General features: G+C 36.8%; 1 protein-coding gene across 8 annotated transcripts in view; it reads right to left on the bottom strand.

The window, feature by feature from the left end:
- CNOT8 (CCR4-NOT transcription complex subunit 8) overlaps positions 1–19,309 on the bottom strand; it is a 54,223-nt gene that overhangs the window by 8,256 nt on the left and 26,658 nt on the right. For 5 of the 8 annotated variants that reach the window (XM_007473929.3, XM_007473930.3, XM_001369609.3 and 2 more), the window contains exons 3-5: positions 16,939–17,132; positions 14,053–14,214; positions 13,371–13,515 (exon numbers count right to left, since the gene is read on the bottom strand). In XM_007473929.3, the coding sequence (XP_007473991.1) occupies positions 13,371–13,515; positions 14,053–14,214; positions 16,939–17,132 (501 nt within the window). Of the gene's footprint in view, positions 1–13,370; positions 13,516–14,052; positions 14,215–16,938; positions 17,133–17,230; positions 17,254–18,818; positions 18,971–19,309 lie in introns of those variants that run through there. The other 3 variants (XM_056811511.1, XM_056811512.1, XM_056811513.1) reach the window with 3 other exon arrangements.

Raw genomic sequence — 19,309 nt, 5'->3', positions numbered from 1 at the left:
GTGATTGGTGAACCAGGCCTAGAGTCAGGAGGTCCTGGGTTCAAATCTAGCCTCAGACACTTCCTAGCTGTGTGACCCTGGGCAAGTCACTTGACTCCCATTACCTAATCCTTACCACTCTTCTGTCTTGGAACCAATACACAGTATTAATTCTAAGATGGAAGGTAAGGGTTTAAGAAAAAAAAATTTTTTAAGTCCACAGATAAAAGAAAAGGGAGAAATAACAAAGGTAATATGCACAAACTAAAGCATGTTCAAATGCTCCACAAACCCTGCCAAGTAGCTGTACACAATCAAAAGAATATAGAAACAATACCTAATTGGTTAGAGTGGAGCAACCTTTCATATAAGACATGTGAGTTGCCTAGATTCACAGTTATGAGAAAACTCATCAATTTTTAGATATAAACTAGGTCCTTGCTTGGGGAATTTCTGGACAGCAAGCACATGTGGTTCAGTATCCTGGGCACAGAGGACTCAATGCTCAGTTTCTGCATTCATTGCCTTGCTTAGTCTGTGCAGAATCAGGAAAAAGTAAAATCAGTTCCCTGGAGGTACAGGGCAACAACTGCCCAAACAAATGACCCCTTTCCTTGGTAATCAAACAAGAGAAAAACATTTCTGAGAAGCCTCTCTCTTATCTCACACTCTTTACTCTGTCACTACCTTTACTTACCACCTCTCACCTCCTTAACTTACCTTAATTAAGTCCATACTATAGTAGTTCCTCTGGTACTATATTCTCTTAAAATAAAGCTTGTTTCCTTGGAATGGAGTCAGGTGAGTCATCAATCAATTCTTTCTTTCAACAAGACTCAAAAAACATTAACCTCATCACTTCTGGCACCCAACATTAACAATTATCTTCAGCCATACATGGCTCAACTCACTCCATCCCAAGGTAAGTTTTTTCCAGTCCCCTCTGCTTACTCCTTGCTTTGGGGCTTTTTCCTTTCATCTCTGAGTACACTGGGTTGGACCTCCATGGCTGGCAAGTTCCAACAGATGGAGCTCCACTGGAACTCTGAATCTGGGGCTATAGCAAGACTCTCTATGCTGTTGTACCTGGGGCCAGGGCAGATTGCTTCTGTGCCCACTTTAACCAGGCAGAATTCATTCTGTGGCTATACCAAGGCTTTTTTCTTTGGGCCTTGACAAACAGCCCCTGTGTCCATCTCCCTGTCCTTCACTATGGGATAGGCTTCTTCAATCCCACAGGACTCCCTGCTGTGCTACCCCCCTTTCCAAAGGGAAAAAGTAGGATCTACAACATCTAAGAAAAAAGATCCTTATATTTTACTGTAACAATGCATGGCCTCAATATTCACTAGAATTTGGAGTAGTATTGGCTAATAAATGGGACAACTTTTAATACTGTCCTGCAATTGGAGTTTTTTTTTGCAAGAGGGAATGGAAAAGGACAGAAATCCCTTACATTCTAACCTCCATGGCACTGGCACAGGACTCAAAACTCAGACAAAAGTACAGGATGTGCTTTGCCAGGATGAAGTTCTTCCCAGGCAAGCCCCCTTCTTCCCCTAATCTCCTAGATGACCCCTTCCTGAACCTCTCAACAAAGACAGCACTCAGCCCTGGACAGCCCAGACTCCCAAAGCTATAATCCAAGATTACAAATGATCTCTCTGAGATGCCTCAGAGAGCCCTGTAAGTTCAATACTCTGAACCTCAAAGATACACAGGAACCTAATGCCAGGAGGTAAGGGCCAGCAAAAGAATCAAGGGGACCCAGGACAGAACCATAAATGGGATAAAACATGTCATCCAAAAGAACAGCAGGGATGAAACCTGGCTTAAAATCCCATTTCAAAAACTAAAGCTAGAGATAAGTAAATCAAAGAAAACAGAGGCCACTATCAAAAATTATTATAGATCTAGAGATCCCCAAGAGCAGCAAGGTGATGATACATTAGATAAGCGTGCCAAATCTGCAATCAAGAAGAGTCATCTCCCTGAGGTCAAATCTGGCCTCAGACACACTTACTAGCTAAGTGACCGTGGGCAAGTTACTTAACATGTTTGCCTCAGTTTCCTCATCTGTAAAATGAAGTGGAGAAAGAAGTGGCAAATCACTCCACTATCTTTGCCAAGAAAATCCCAATGGGGTCACAAAATTGGGCACAACTAAAACCAATGAACAAAAAAAAAGATCTTTAAGAGTGAAAGAACAACTCTGAACAAATGCAAGCACAAACCAAAAGGAAAATAATATATTTTCCCAAGGACCACATGAATACCTCAAAATTTTTTTAAGGACTCAGGACAAAAGCTGGAAGAAAAATAAAGAACTTAGAAGAGAAAGTGGTGAAAATCCAGGTAACAGACTTCCTGAAAACAAAAAAACCTAAGAGAAATCCATGATACCATGAGACAAAAATATTAATCAAAATCAAAGACTGAAAAGAAAGAAGAAAATAACAAAATATTTTATATAAAAAACAAGTGACCTGGAAAAAACCTTGGTGATAGATAATTTTAAATTACTGAACACAATTTTAAATTACTGAGAACAATGATTTTTTTTTTGGTCTGGACATCATATTTTTAAAAATCATAAAGAGTGTCTATATCTATTTAGCAACAGAGAGCAAAGTAAAGATTTAAAGAATATGCTGCTGACTTTCTAGGAAGAAAAAAAAGGAAAAGGAAAAATCCCAGGAACATTCTATTACAAAATCTAGAGTTCTTTCATCAAGGATAAATACTACAGATGGGCAGCAGGGTAGCTCAGTGGATTTAGAGTCAGGCCTAGAGAAGGGAGGTCCTAGGTTCAAATTTGGCCTGACACTTCCCAGTTGTGTGATCCTGGGCAAGTCACTTAACCCCCATTGCCTAGCCCTGTAATGATAATTTTAGGGTTGTGACCTAAATCTAAATTATTTATTGGTCACCAGGGGATATCCCAAATAAAATACCCAAGTCAGCTGGAAATTTATGGTGATTTTAACTAATATAGAGGAAAGAAATTAAGGAGAAGGGAGAGGGAAAGGGTGTAGGATTTCTCCCGCCTGTCCTGTGCCAGGGGGAAGATTAGAGGCTTTTAAGAGGATAGTGTTGGTAGGTAAAGGAGAAAGGAATCAGCCTAAAACTCCAAGAGGGCGCAGCTAAGATGCCTGAACCTGAACTATCTACTCAGCTTCTCCCAGTATAGTATCAAGGGAAAACTCACCACCAAACCAGACAATAGCTTCAGCCATGCCAAGATGCTGGAATGGTTAGAACACTGCCAGCCAGACCCACCTCTCCAGGAAAAGAGGCCAAAGAGAAGTGGCACCAAATATATAGACAGTTTTACATCACTTTCCTGCGTCCCATCTGTACCAATGGTAGCTTAAGCTTGACTTAGGACCGCCCAGGGGTCTGTCAGCTGTTTCTGCACATGTCTATCAAAGGTTATCCTCATAGATACTTAATCCTTAAGTATGGGTGTAGACATTCCTGATTTTGTTAGACTAAGTAGGGTGGAGTAATGTAAAGTTCACAAGACATTCCTGATTTTATTAGACTAAGTATCTTCATTGTTACAATCAAGAGATAGCTAAATCCAATCTTCACAGCCCTTACCATTCTTCTTCTACACAGTATTGGTTCCAAGACAGAAGGTAAGGGTTTAAAAAAAAGATAAATACTACAAGGACCTAGAAAGAAACAAATCAAGCAGCAAAGAACCAGCAATGATAACAGAGGATCTGACAGTTTCCACTATACATCAGAGAAGACCCTGAAGTACTATAGGCAAAAGAGTTTTACAACCAGGAAAAAAAGTACCCTATGCAACAATGTAAGTGGAAAGAACAATTACACACAAAAAAACCCCCACTATTTTCGTTGTATTTTTATACATTTTGTTAAACATTTCCTAATTTTTCATCTGCGTGGAGCACATTATGGAGTTCTAGGTTGGGGGCTTCAAGTCATACACCTCTGATGTAAGAAAAAAGGCATAAATAAAAAATTTTTAAATAACTATAAATGAAAAAATAAAAGTAGATAGCAAGTGACAAAAAAATTATCCAACAAAACTGGAGCTAATTCTTTTTTTATTGTTGTTTTAGTTGTGTCCACCTCTCCTGACTCCATTTGGGGTTTTCTTGGCAAAGATGCTAGAATGGTTTGCCATTTCCTTCTCCAGCTCATTTTAAAAATGAAGAAATTGAGGCCAAAAATGGTTAAGTGACTTACCCAAAGTCACAGTTCTAGTACATGTCTAAGCCAGATTTGAACTCACAAAGATGAATCTTCTGGACTCTAGGCCCAGGCACTCTATCCCCTTTTCCTCCTAGCTGCTCCTAGGTCTAATCCTACAGAGAAATAAATGGATATGGGATTTTAGCAAACAGGGGACTTCCAAACATGTCTGATGAAAAGAAAACACAATAGAGTAGACATCCTGAAATACAAACAGAACAAACATAAGAGGCATTTAACTAGTAAGGTAAATTTATTTGAGCAACTGGAATGGGTTGTAAATAATTAAATGCTATTGTTCTAACAGAAGAGAAGAAACAAGCATCCTTTAGAAACTTAATTATCTTCAAAGGATACTGAGCTGAGTAAGAAAAGAGTTATTGGGGATAGAACAGTTCTGTAGTGAGAGTTTTAATAAAGGAAAAGAGAATGAAACATAAAAGGAATATATTAGTATAGACAGAAAGAAGAGAGTAAAACTGCTTATATAGGATTAAGAGTATACAAATTTGAAATAGATGAGAAGCTAACATCAAATGAATCTCATATCTAAACTGGACAAAGGAGGATTGAACACACAATTAGTTTGGGGTAGAAATACTTCAAACTCAATAGGTAGAACAGGATAGGGAAGGAGGAGGAAGAAAGAGTGTTACAGGGAAGGATAATACCTGGAAGAAAAGTATGCAAAACAGACTTTCTGATCCCCAAAGTACATAAACATAACAAAATTATTGTGCTAACAAGAAATTATTTCAAAAAACACTGGTTAGGTAAGGAACTGACAGGGCAGTGAGCAAAAGGAGAACAGTGTATTCAAAAAACACTATAAAGAAAAATAATCTGAAAATTTCCCATGTGTTCATGTTTACAACCATGTTTACAAAGAACCTATAGTGAATCATGTTATACACCTTCAAACTAAGAAGCGATAAACACAAAGTGCAACGATACATTTTTTTTGGCCACAGTCACTATATGGATTCAAGGATATTTATTAACTTTGTTTTTAATGCACGCACGCACACACACACATATAAAAAATAACCAGAAGAAAGTTAAGAAGGGAACACATACAAGTAGAACAGTTTATGAAGTAATGTGATTGATATACCTTTTCCCAAAAAGTGATGTGAATTAAAAATTCTGTTCCACATAGGTTCTTTGTGTACTGTCAGATGTATAGAAATGATCTTTTATGTGTGTTTAAATTCAAAATTTCAAAAATCAAAGAAAAATATTAATAATGTACTATGGGTAGTTAGATGGCTAAGTGAATAGAGCCATGTTGTAATTAAAATAGTGTATGGCATAAATTGTGGCTGTTAAAAGAGTTAATGCCTTAAACTGTAAGCAGTTAAAATGGTTGTTACACTAAACTGTAGTGAGTAAAATAGTGGAAGATATAAATTGTGGTAGATATGAGTGGGTGAGTAAATTTGACCGCAGAAAATATGTTTCACTACAGTGTCTTGGTTTTTTATCAAATATAAGGTAGTCACCAGGGAATATATTCCCAATCATGAATATGCCCAAGTCAACTGGGTTTTATAGAGAATTTAATTAATAATACAATGAGTAATCAAAAAGAGAGAGAGAGAGAAAAAAAAGTATAAGTATGAAGGGTCTTAAGCCAACATGGCCTAGACCTGAGTCTTAAGAGAGAGAGATCAGTCAGTCAGTCTTTTATCACTCACCACAAGGTCTGTCTAATCAAGGATTCTAGTGACACCAGGCCAGCTCCATCTCAGCTGACTTCACCAGAGAGAGCTCCAGGGAGACCTCCTTAGAGATTGTCCTCCAAGAGCTTCCCTTCTCCAGAGCCTCTCTCAAGAGATTCTTCCCAAGCGATCCTCATAAGAGATCCTCCAAAAGGATTATCTTTTTCAAGAGATTCTGCTTTTTCTTATATAGGGGTTTTTCTCCTATGTCACCTCCCCTAAGTCCTTACATCTACCAATCACTGTAGATGTTTTCCAAAGGACAACCCATTCTAAAAACACTGCTGGGTCGACTTAATCCCTTTAGTAAGTTTGAATCAGAAAAAACACTGCTGGGTTGACTAATCCCCTCAGCAAGTCTGAACCAGAGAAAACACAGCTGAGTCGACTAATCCCCTCAAGAGAAAACCTCTGAATAAGTTTTCACCTCTTTGCTCCTGGCAAGTTTACAAGTTGCCTGACCTTTATAGGTACCTAACATCCCATTGTATCAAATCTAAAAACAGGCATGGCTCAAAGAACTCCCTGCCTCATCATAAGCATGGGTCCAAGTACTTTCATTGTTTAGCAAGGAGTTTTCTCCCATAAGCAGTCTTAAGTACAGGTGGAGTAGAGGTCCTCCCATTTCTGATCCTGGCGAGTTCTCACAGTCATAATGGGGAATGTTCCCAGTAGGGAATTGTTTCAATTGAGAATTCCCCGATGGGGAAATTTTTAACATTCACAAGTCTGAGAAATTTCAAGATTTACAGCCAGGCCTAGAGATGCCTCAGACACTTCCAGCTGTATGAACCTGGGCAAGTCACTTAACACCTTTACCACTCTTCTTCCTTTGAACAAATACTTAGTACCAACTCTAAGATAGACAATTGTATGATTGAAAGTCTGTTACCCTAAAAAAGAACTACATATCCCAAGAGCCACTGACTTCCTGTCATTATTTACTTCCTCTAGACAGAGGCTAAAAGGCGTGGACTTTAGAGGCTCCCTTTCTTTGATGTAGAATCAGCATTGATGGCAGTGAGTGGGGTTGACTAAAAAAATGGCTAACCATCCATGGGCACATGGTCTTTATTGTGTATCTTCTTTATTCCTTTATTTCTAATGTTCATTAATAAATCTCTGAAAATATTAAATTATTGAGATTTCACTTCTCTTGTCCAACTGCTTGAGTCCTTATTTCCTCGTTCATTCCTCTTCTATGCTGGCTCTTTCATTGCTGACACTGCTTCCTCCTGATCTTCTAGACCCCCCAGCCTCCAGAAATCCTCCTCCTGATCTCCAGCTCCCATCCTAAATTGGCCTCCGCCCAGACCCTGATTGATGTTGCTGCCCTTGCTGGGCTGATTGCTGCCACAGAGAAGCTAGGAGTCCTTGGAGTCACTCCTCAGGGCAGATGGTAAAAAAAAACCCAGGGTGTCTTTTTCCTTAGGCAATGATTAGCCTCCTAACTCCCTCTGGAGAAACTAGCATTTTACCTCAGGGTGGATGGAGAGAAGGAAGAGACTCTTCCAAACAGGAAGTTGACTACAATCATGGTGTATTCTATGAAAGAGTTTTCATTCCTATTTCAAACAGCTTCCAGCTTTATGATTTTTTTTTCTATCACTGATCCTTTCAAATATCTTGCCTGAGATTCAGGGGAAAAATTCATCCCCCTACAACTCTTTGCCATTTGCACCTGCCCAGTCTCTAAGATTCATCCAGTTTGAGATTCCTCACACCCATGTTCTTCCTCACGCTTGGATATCCCACAGTGCTGACAATAGGGATCTGAATTTTAGAAAAAGGAACTTTAACAGGTCTGGAGGTGAAATTTTAAGCCTTTTCAGACTCCATTTTTTTTTAAATGAAAGTCTCTATATCTTATTGTATTCTGCTAATTGTTTTAAGACTTAATTTTGTTGTTTTTAAGTTCATATATTAAATGTATTCGATACTGTTGTTACACTGAATCATTTTAATCTACTGTGTTTTTAACTATTCGATATATTCTGTTACCTTTCCCTTATGACTACTGAACAAAATATTGTAAAATATTGTAAAAGCCCATAAACAGCCTTTTTTTTCGATTTTGCATTTGTTAATTGTCACATGGATGACGAATGGACTCAACCTAGCTAACAACCTTTAAAGAATTTAATAAGACAAGAATTTAATTGTAATGTTAAGGGGTCTTCAGAAATAATTTTAATTAACTACAGGTTTCGGAATGGATGAGGTTTTTATTATATTTATATTTTAAAGAATGTTGTATTAAAGGTAGAGAAACAAAGAAATGTTCCTACCAAGGTATTTCTATGAAGCAGGAAGCCAAAAAGAGCTCCTGCAAAATTCTTCAGTTTAATTTACTTCCACCAGAACAATCTAGATTTCTTGGTGATGTTCTAGACCCAAATAACTTTGTTTAAAAATATACTTGCCACGGTTGAAAGATTTGCTATGTCTGTAAAAATTGTGACAAATATCCAACAGTTAATAGGGTTTGGGGTTTTTTTTTTGGTCATACAGCAACTTATATGAAATATGATAGTGGGTTTGTTTGCTATTGTCATTAAATAGGCTATTTTAGGGATTTCGATACTTTTTGAATGTGCATTACATTTTGAACTATTATTCTTTATAAAAAACTGTTACTTTGTGAAAATCATTTGCTTGTACTCACAGTGGATTATGGTCAGGTTTGAAGAGGAAATGGATCTCATTTTTGGTGAGCAACCTTTGTATTCCACATTTCCCTAGCTGACAGAATGTCAATGATTGTAAGCTATATATTTTTAGTTTTTAAAAATCTTTTATTATTGTTTTTGCTTGCATGTGCAATATACTATTTCAGTTTTACTTTTTCTCTCTGGTTAGTATTTGAAACACATTCAAATTGAAGTCAACAGCATTGAGAAGATTTCCTTTAGCTTTTTTGATTTTGCAGTAATACAAGTTTAAAATATATTTGCTACAATGTCAATGCATGCCCAAAAGCTTGAGACTATAAAAATGATGCCACTGATTGTTTAAAAATGAATTATGGGGGGGCAGCTGGGTAGCTCAGTGGATTAAGAGCCAGTCCTAGAGACGGGAGGTCCTAGGTTCAAATCTGGCCTCAGCCACTTCCTAGCTGTGTGACCCTGGGCAAGTCACTTGACCCCCATTGCCTAGCCCTTACCACTCTTCTGCCTTGGAGCCAATACACAGTATTGACTCCAAGACGGAAGGTAAGGGTTTTAAAAAAAAAATGAATTATGGGACTTTGCTTAATGATTCTGATTCCAAGATAAGAGAATACAAAAAGAGCCATTGCACAGTGCCAAAGAAACACAAAGCTAAATTGCATAGTGCCTATCAAGCACAAGGTCAAAGAGACCAATCAATCCCAATGGGATTCATGAAAATTTTGAGCCAAGACAAGAGGACTTGAACTTGTTTGGGGTTTGAGGTTGTAGCTGTTTAACATGTGTTAAAGGCAGGTCTTCCTTGTCCCACATTCTACCAAGTATCTCAAATTTGGCTCCTACCTGGTTCCTAAAAATCTAGTCCCTATTCTGCCTTTCACAATGTGGCAACTTTCTGTAGTCCTGGCTACTGATTGGGTAAATGCTTAATTGCTTAAATCATTTTAATTAGGCCCTGATTCAAGGACCTGTTATGGATTTATTTTTACACATAAGACTTGGATAGTCTATATTTCATCCAGAACTTATTTTTTTATTTGTTTTTTTTATATTTTTTATTTCTCTTGCCAATTGATTCATATACCTCATAACTCAGTCATGCATCCCTAAGTGATCCCTGTGTTTTTCAACACCCTCTTCAGGAGGGAATGTATTATTATTATTATTTTAAATTGCAAATTTTAAATTCTTTTGAGAGTAATTTTAGGTTAAGAAACATGCTACCTCTCCAAATCCAGAAAATGAACTCTTCTTAGAAGGCACCATGAAGATGCTTTCACAGACCACAAGCTACATCAAGTAGGTCCAGAATGAAATTTGGGTGCAGTTGACTGAACTTAACGTTAATTGAACATTTAATTTGAATGTATACTCTTATGCCAAAAGGGGACTGCCCCCAACTGGCTTTTTGTCAATGTGCCTAACAATTATTGGTTTTGTTCTATTTTCCTCTTATCCTCAAATTATTGCAATTTCAAAGTTGGTATAAGACCCACTGGAGAGACTAGTCTTCCGCGGGTTTTGAGGGGGGTTATATGATCAAAAATCTGTTACCCTAAAAAAGAACTATATATCCCAAGAGCCCACTGACTTCCTGTCATTATGTACTTCCTGTAGATACGATAAAAGGTGTGGACTTTGGATGCTCCCTCTCTCTGATGTAGAATCAGCATTGATGGTGGTGAGTGGGGTTGTCTAAAAAAATGGCTAACCAGTCATGGGCACATGGTCTTTATTTTGTATCTTCTTTATTCCTTGATTTCTAATGATCATTAATAAATCTCTTAAAATATATTATTGAGATTTAATTTTAACTTTTACACAATAAGGGTTTAAAAAAATTGAGAATGCAAATTAAAACAACTCTGAGGTACCGCTTAACACCTCTCAGATTGGCCAATATGACAGTAACAGAAAGTGATAAATGTTAGCAGGGATGTGGCAAAATTGGGACTCTAATGCACTTCTGGTGGAGTTGTGAACTGATCAAACATTCTGGAGAGCAACTTGGAATTATGCCCAAAGAACAATAAAACAACGTATACCCTTTGATCCAGTAATACCATTATTAGTTCTATATTCCAAAGAAATCCCAAAAAAGGGTCAAGGACCTACTTGTACTGTAAAAATGGAGATTTGAACCCTGGACTTCAATTCCCAGGAGTCCTTGGTACCTCCCAGAGTTCCCCATAATCCCGGGTGAGGTCCTCACCTGGGCGACGAGCAGAGAGGGATATTTAAACTGACTCCGCCTTCCACTTGCTCTCTCGGCTTCCACTTCTAGGGACAGGGTGCTCTCTTCCAGGCAGGCAAGATGTAGAGTGAGTGGTTGTGAATGGGCTCTCTAGGCCTAGACATGTACTTTCTTATTTTGTATTTTCTTTATTTCTTAATCTTTAATAAATCTCTAAAAATATAATACTTTTATTACTAGAAACTAATTTTTAATCTTAACAGTACAAAAATATTTATACTTTCACTTTTTTGTGGTGGCAAAGAACTGGAAATTGAAGGGATGTCCATCAATTGGAGAACGGCTGAACAAATTATGGTATATGATGGGGATGGAATACTATTGTGAGATAGGAAATGATGAACTGCTTGATTTCTATAAGAACTGGAAAGACCTTCATGGACTGATGCAGAGTGAAATAAGCAGAACCAGGAGCACTGTACATAGTAAAAACAATACTGTGAAATGATCAATGTGATAGACTTTGTTACTATCTAACGATCTACAATCTAAGACAATTCTGAGGGACTTACGACAAAGAATACTATCCACATCCAGAGAAAGAACTGTTGGAGTCAGAATGCAGATTAAAGTATATGATTTTTCACTTGTTTATTTGGGTTTTGGTTTTATATGCTTATTCACTTACAAAAATGAACATGGAAATATATATCTCCCAGAAACAAAAAATAAAAATAAAAAAGGAAGACTATAATGACAGGCTTGGTCTGAAGTCCCTTGGTGTTACTTGACTAAAACATTGAATCAGCTTTGGAGAAGATCTTAATTCTCTGAAACTACAATCATTAGAAGAATGTGTCTTGTTTATGGTGACCAAACTAAATTTCATTCTACTGTTTCATGTCTTTTCACTTAATCCAACTAAGAGTTCTCTCTCTTTGTTCTCTTTTAAGCAAAACAAAAGGAGAATCCTTAGTAGGAATAGTTGAAGGAGGAGTAATTGGTTTCAGGAAGAGATTTCCTTCTAGGGTATACCACTATGTTCTACTTGCTCAATTAAAAACCCCTAGGTTTAAACTATGTATCTGTATTTTACTTTGCTATAAAGTTTCATCTTCCATTTCATAACTATTACAATATGTAACATGTACAATATGTAAGTTGGAAGTTACTTGAAGACAGGGTATGATTAGCAAAGAAATTCTCCCCATCTAACCTCTCTCTCTCTCCAATGCAGAAATGATTGCATATTTTAAAACTGCCTCTGAAAGATTTTGGCTAAAACTAAAAATATAGATTCCCCCCCCCCACAGGATTGAAAAAGAATCACTAGATTTAATAACTAAGAGGTAAGTGGTTGCTACCAGTTTCAGTAAAGTGGTTAAGAGAAGTCAGATTATGAGAGGCTGATCAAGAACAGAAATACTGGATCCTTGGGGGTTGGAGCTTGGGGGATTTTTTGTTACTGTTGTTTTTAATTTCTATATCAAAATGAAGATGCTAGCTACTGAACAGGAAGTATATTATGAGAATCAAGGAAATTTTTTTGTTTAAGGATTAAGGAAATCTAAGCATTTTTCCAAACAGGAATCAATGATGAAGGAAAAATTAAACATGAGGAAGAAACATAACTGCTAGAGCAGATATTTGGAGACAACAGTCAGAATCAAGTATATACACAAAGTAATTGACTTGACAGGAGTAAGATTGCCAGCCCCTTTGAGAAAGAAAATGATCTGAAATTTTATGAGGGCAGGAGGAGCTCAAGTAGGACTTCAATCTTCCTGGAGAAGCAGAAAGGTAAAACATATGCTTTATAAAAATGAAATATAGGAATCTAAAGAAAGAAAGTTTGGAACAGCTACTATGCAAAATGAGGGATAAATTAGAATAGGACTACAGAACAGTTATGAAGGTCTGGCTGAGATTATATACCATCATCAAGTTATAACAACTCTCTACAGCAATTTCATGAAACCCCACTGAAAGTTATTCATTTGGCCCACTGTTTATTTTATAGCATTCTTCCTATGTAATTAGCCTCTCTAATGTTGTTTTACCTAATGATAATAAAAGAAAAGCAATAGGGGGCAGCTGGGTAGCTCAGTGGATTGAGAGCTAGCCCTAGAGACGGGAGGTCCTAGGTTCAAATCTGGCCTCAGATGCTTCCCAGCTGTGTGACCCTGGGCAAGTCACTTGACCCCCATTGCCTAGCCCTTACCACTCTTCTGCCTTGGAGCCAATACACAGTATTGGCTCCAAGACAGAAGGTAAGGGTTTTAAAAAAAAAATTTTTTTTTAAAGAAAAGAAAAGCAATATTATTGGAAAGTAAGGAAAGTAAAGACTTCTCTAGCCATGAGAACAATTACATGCCCTTCTCTGAGTCTCACTTGCTTTATAAACTGTAAAGAATTCCAGAAATGAATATTATAAGTTTTCTGATTTAAGGGCCAAGTAAAGGCTAGTTCACAAATTTGTTAACTGCCCTTTCCTATTAGAGCTATTAGCTATCTTTAGGATAATATTTTTACTTTAGTGGATAAGTAGTATCTGGTGATATTATGAAAAATTATTTTTACCTTAAGATTTTTGCAACTCTTCATCAAGTATTTCACATCATAGATAGATGGGAAGAAGAGGTTCAGAATATGGAAGAATTCGTGCTCTTCTTCTGGCAATCGGGAATCAGTAAGCAGCTTTACCATGTAGCCAAAATCATAACCACTGTATGGAAGGAATTAAGTCACTGCAGTTAAACAAATGGCAGAATGTTACTCTACCTCTCAACACCAAGGCCTATTTTTTCCAACTGCAATTTTTAAAATAACTGAACTCAAAAGTGATTAATTACAGAACAGGTCATAAAAAAGAATTAAGGAAAAATATTAAAATGTGTCATAAGTGTGGGATTTTATGCATAATATCAGAAAGAGTCCTAAAAAGAAAATACTCTCTAATCAAGTTGACAAATGTCTTCACAGTTGATTAAAAATAATGGCAAACACAACATAGCAACTCAGCAATGCCCTGACTTCCTCATTCTCCTGGAATTATACAAACTGATTTTCAAATGCCTTGGGAAATCACCTATAATGGGCCCAGTTTTCTTCTTAGACTGACAAAAGCAAAGGAACTGCACCAAGTCAATAGCTGAATTTAATCATTATTACTAATGACTGAAACAGAGACCATGTGTCCAATTCATTTTTATGCTGAGACCTAGTGAAGTCATTATTTATTTACATTCTTTCTAGGACTGACCTGTGAAATGAAAGCCATTTGACGTTGTCACAGAGAACCACCCCTGAGGTCATAAGCAGTTCTGCAAAGTGCAAAGTGTCAATACCTTCCTCTTCATGCTTCTGGAACTGTAACCCTGAGTTAGCAAGGAGATCTATGGAATCCTGGGAATACATGTCCTCTCTAAAACAGTAAGGCATTAGTTTATTAGGTGAAGTAAAATGACAGTGGTAATTTTTTAAAATCATTATTTATTATTTATTTTCAGGTATTTTTCCATGGTTACATGATTCACGTTCTCTCCCCTCTTCCCTCCCCCTTCCCAGGGCTAGCAAGCAATTCCACTGGGTTATATGTGTATTATCCTCAATACCTATTTCCATATTATTCATTTTTATAATAATTTTTACAACTAAAACCCCAAATCATATGCCCATATAAATAAGTGATAAATTTTATAGTTTTTCTTCTGTGTTTCTACTCCCACAATTATTTCTCTACATGTAAATAACATTCTTTCTCATAAATCCCTCAGGATTGTTCTTGATCATTGCATTTACTAGTTGCAAAATCTATTACATTTGATCATCCCCCAGTGTTTCAGTCTCTGTGGACAATGTTCTCCTGGTTCTGCTCATTTCACTCCACATCAGTTCCTGGAGGTCTTTCTAGTTCATATAGAAATCAAGCAGTTAATCATTCCTTACAGCATAATAATATTCCATCACCAACATATACCAATTTGTTCAGCCATTCCCCAATCGAGGGACACCAGCTCATTTTTCAATTTTTTTGCCACCACAAAGAGCGCGGCTATATTTTTGTACAAACTTTTTTATCTCTTTGGGGTACAGACCTAGTAGTGGTATTATTGGATCAAAGGGCATGCATTCTTTTAAAGCCCTATGGGCATAATTCCAAATTGCCTTCCAGAATGGTTGGATCAATTCACAACTCCAACAGCAATGCATTAGTGTCCCAATTTTGCCACTTCCCCTCCAACATTTATTATTTCCTTTATTGTCATATTTGCATTTCTCTAATCAGAAGGGATTTAGAACACTTTTTCATGTGATTATTGATAATTTTGATTTCCTCATCTGAAAACTGTCTATTCATATCCCTGGACCATTTGCCAATTGGGGAATAAGTTGATTTCTTATACATTTGCCTTAGTATCTTATAAATTTGAGAAATTAGATCTTTGTCAGAGATTTTGTTACAAAAATTTTCTCCCAGTTTGTTGCTTCCTTTCTAATTTTGGTTGCATTGGTTTTGTTTGTACAAAAACTAACAATTAAAATTATTCATTTTATATCATCTTGTATATCATTGTATATCATCTTGTTCTCTATCTCTTGTTTGGTCTTAAATTCTTTCCTTTTCCATAGATGTGACAAATATACAATTCTATGGTGCCCTAATTTACTTTTATAATTTCCCTCTTTATATTTTTTACCCATTTTGAATTTATCTTAGTATAGGGTATGAGATGTTGAACAGCAATAATTTTTAAATATCAACAGTATCATACTGATTGAAGAAATTTTTTCTAAAATGCTTTTTGGAGAACTGCTTTTTTTTATTTAAAGGTAAAATCAACCTCCCCAACAGTCCTGAATACACAACAATAATTCTCTCTGAGAGAATAAGTATATTCAGAAACAATTTGTACATCTATAAGAGACAGCTAGGGGCTCAATGGATAGTTTTGGGCCTAGAGTAAGGAAGCTCTGGATTCAAATCTGGCCTCAGATACTTCCAAGCTATATCTACCCTGGTGAAGTCACTTAACCTCAATAGCCTAATCCTTATTGTACTTCTGCCTTGGAACCAATACTTATCTAAGACAGCACATATGTGTGTACACACACACACACACACACACACACACACAGAGGAATGGTTTAAACTGTGCAAATCATTATAATTAAGGGCTACGGAACCAAGAAAAATGGAAGATATGGGGGAAAAGTTCCTCTATGAAGACCTGCTTCAATGCTTTATCCTGGCATAAGGATGAAAATGGAGTTTCAAAGAATATGTAAGCAGAAGCTCTCTCACTCTCCACCTCTCTAGACAGGCTTCAAGTACCAGCCCAATGGCATACAGTATATTTCATTAAAATACTAACTTAAGTCCAGAGAGATTCATCATCAGATTCGCTACAAGGTAATGAAATTTTTTGACCACAGAAGCTCATGATTATCTACACTAAAGGGGGCAGCTGGGTGGCTCAATGGATTAAGAGCCAGGCCCAGAAACAAGAGGTCCTACGTTCAAATCTGGCCTCAGAAACGTCCTAGCTGTGTGACCCTGGGCAAGTCACTTAACCCCCATTGCCTAGCCCTTACCAGTCTTCTGCTTTGGAACCAATACATGGTACTGATTCTAAGACGGAAGGTAAGGGTTAAAATAAATTTTTTTTTCTACACTAAAGTATATAAAGATTATAATCTGGCACTGGTAGAAGGAACTCACACCAATAAATTCTTAGTTTCATTTACCAAGTATTAAATTTTTAATATAGATACTTATAGGTCCAAGTATATCTTATTTTATCCAATTTTTAAAAAACCTTTATCTTCTCTGTTTTAGTATCAATTCTAAGACAAAAAAAGCAAGAAGGACTAGGCAATCATAGTTAAGTGACTTACCCACTGCCAGGAAGTATGAGGCCAAATTTGAACCCAGAGTCTCCCAATTTTAGACCTGGAGTTCTATTTAGGGATACCTATATATCTATAGCTATCTATGCCCTTTCTACCTTGTTTTAAATAAGTCTGAATGACATATTCAATAAATTATATAAAGTTCAAGATAAAAAATTGGTTCAAAAACAAGAAAACCAAATGAAACCATTGCTAAACAGTTTAGCAGATGAGACCAAAAACACAAGCAACTTACGTAAGGTTGAATTTGAAGTTGAACTGCCAGGTATTGATCCCAGAAGGATATTCTCCTTTCTCATTTGTGAATGTGAGGCCCAGTTGTATAATTTTAAGGAGGTCAACATTACATCGAAGAAGTTGATACTGGTAATCAATGGAGCTTCGAAATTCCCCAATTGGTCTTACTACAACACCTGGAAATTCTGTGTCCTAGAAAAGATTAGTAATGCATCTTTCAATGCAAAGCTCTGTCAAGTAATGATTACTATCATAACTCATCCATATCCTAAAGGGTTTGTAAAACTGACCTCAGAGGCAGGTAAGTAGCACAGTGGATAGAGAACCAGGTCTGGAGTCAGGAGGACCTGGATTCAAATCTGGCCTTAGACAATTTCCAGCTGTATGATCCTGGGCAAATCACTTAACCCTGTTTGCCCAGCCCTTGCCCTTCAGTCCTAGAGTTAATACTAAGACAGAAAGTAAGTTCTTGGGGTTTTTTTAAATAAGCAAAATAAAACCATGACCTCAGTTTATAAAATAATTTAATTAGCCAACATTAACCACTTAAAATGAGACATCATTATCAAATCTGGAAGTACTTGTCTATTATGAGATCCTAAGAGCTTGTGAAACTCTTCTGACATTAAAAGTGAGCAAAAATGGCTACAGATACTCAGTAGACATCATGTACAAAATTTGGATGTCAAGTTAGAAGGGGAAGAGCACTGGAATTAGAAGTGCAAGAACCTGTGTTCAATCTAGTTCTGACTCTGGACAAGTTCTCTGTGACTCAGATTCATCTGAAAAATAAGGGAACTGGACTAGAAGACTTCTAAAATCCATGATTCTATTTAACAACAAATTCAAATACAAACATTTATTAAGTACCTGCTAAGGAAAAACAGGGCACTGGGAATACTAAGATAAAAAATGGGATTGTTTACATTAAAAACAGAATGTGATAAAGGAACCTTTTTGGGGGGAGTTCAGATTCAGATACAATTTTTTTAAATACACAGAAGAAGTTTCAGATTTAAGGGGGGGAGAAAGAGATTGTTGGTCTGCTTGAACACAAATAGTCAGAAGAGTATAGAACACCAATGACAAAATGAGGTGTTTGTATCTTAACTATAGATAATATGAAACCCCTGAATACTTTTGAGCAGAGGAGTGACTTGGTTAGATTTCTGCTTTAGGAAGATTATTTTAAGAAATTACTTCATAGAGATGAAGAGATGTACCATGGAAGAAGGAAAGATGGAAAAAGAAGCTGCAACTATAATTCAGAGAAATGAAAAGGATCAGAACTAGGGTGCTGGCAGGAAAAGTGGAAAGGGAGGGATAGATACAAGAAATCTTACAGAAAATTTTTCATTTAAACTTGACAGCTGAATGGATGTGTAGAAATGACTAAAGGTAGAAAAGTCTGAGCTCATAGGAATAGGTAGACAGTGGTGACAAGCTACACAGAAGAAACAGGCTTTAAAGAAATAATTTTGAACATGCTGAATTAGCAGGATCAGAAGGAATTTTACTTGAAAATACAAGGTTAGCACTCAGGGATGGATACAGTGGATCTATATCAATACTATTAGTGAACGATAGTTAAGTTATTCCAGGTCAGGAGAACTGCTTGAAAAAAAGAATGGAAACAGGAAAATAAAAGGTGTTTTCAAGGTGGCAGTAAGATCAATTTGGCCACAAAAAAATTATGTAAAGGAGTCATGGGGAATAAAGACCAGAAAGATAGGTTGTGAATCACTGTGAAGTGATTTTTAATATTAAGCAAATGAACCTGGCTTTAATTCCTATTGGCAATGGGAAGTCACTGAGATAGAAGCAGCACTTTGTAGGGGAAATAACAATGAATACATAAGACCTGAGTTCAAGTCTTACCTCTGCCTTTTAACTAGTTTTGTGATCCTGGGCAAGTCACGATTTGATCAAAAGCCTGTTTCCTCCTCAGTAAAACAGGGATAATAATACTGGTACTACGTGTGTCACAGGGTCGTTGTAAGGAAAGCACTTTGTAAACTGTAAAGAAATAACTTTAGAAATGGGAGCTATTGTTACTGAGGGTTATAAATAAACTGGAGAATGGCAGCAGTGATTAGAAATTTTAATCTGGCAGCATGTGTAGAACAGAATGAAAAGGAGATCCTAGAGAAAGTGAAGGCAGTTAGGGAGCTATTTACAAGCAGTCCAGGCAGGAGGCAATATGTGCCATAACCTGCTATACTCTATATCCTAGCTGCTACATTGATGTGTTTCATTAAAACAAAATAATTAGCCACCCAGTATCATCATATACCTTGGTTATACTGTGCAAGGGGGTCAGAAAACTACAGCTCTTTGACTAAATGGGGCACACTGCATGTTTTTGTACA

The sequence above is a fragment of the Monodelphis domestica genome, chromosome 1 (assembly GCF_027887165.1).
Source record: "Monodelphis domestica isolate mMonDom1 chromosome 1, mMonDom1.pri, whole genome shotgun sequence".
Lineage (NCBI taxonomy): Eukaryota > Metazoa > Chordata > Mammalia > Didelphimorphia > Didelphidae > Monodelphis > Monodelphis domestica.
This window is presented reverse-complemented; position numbering and strand designations above follow the sequence as displayed.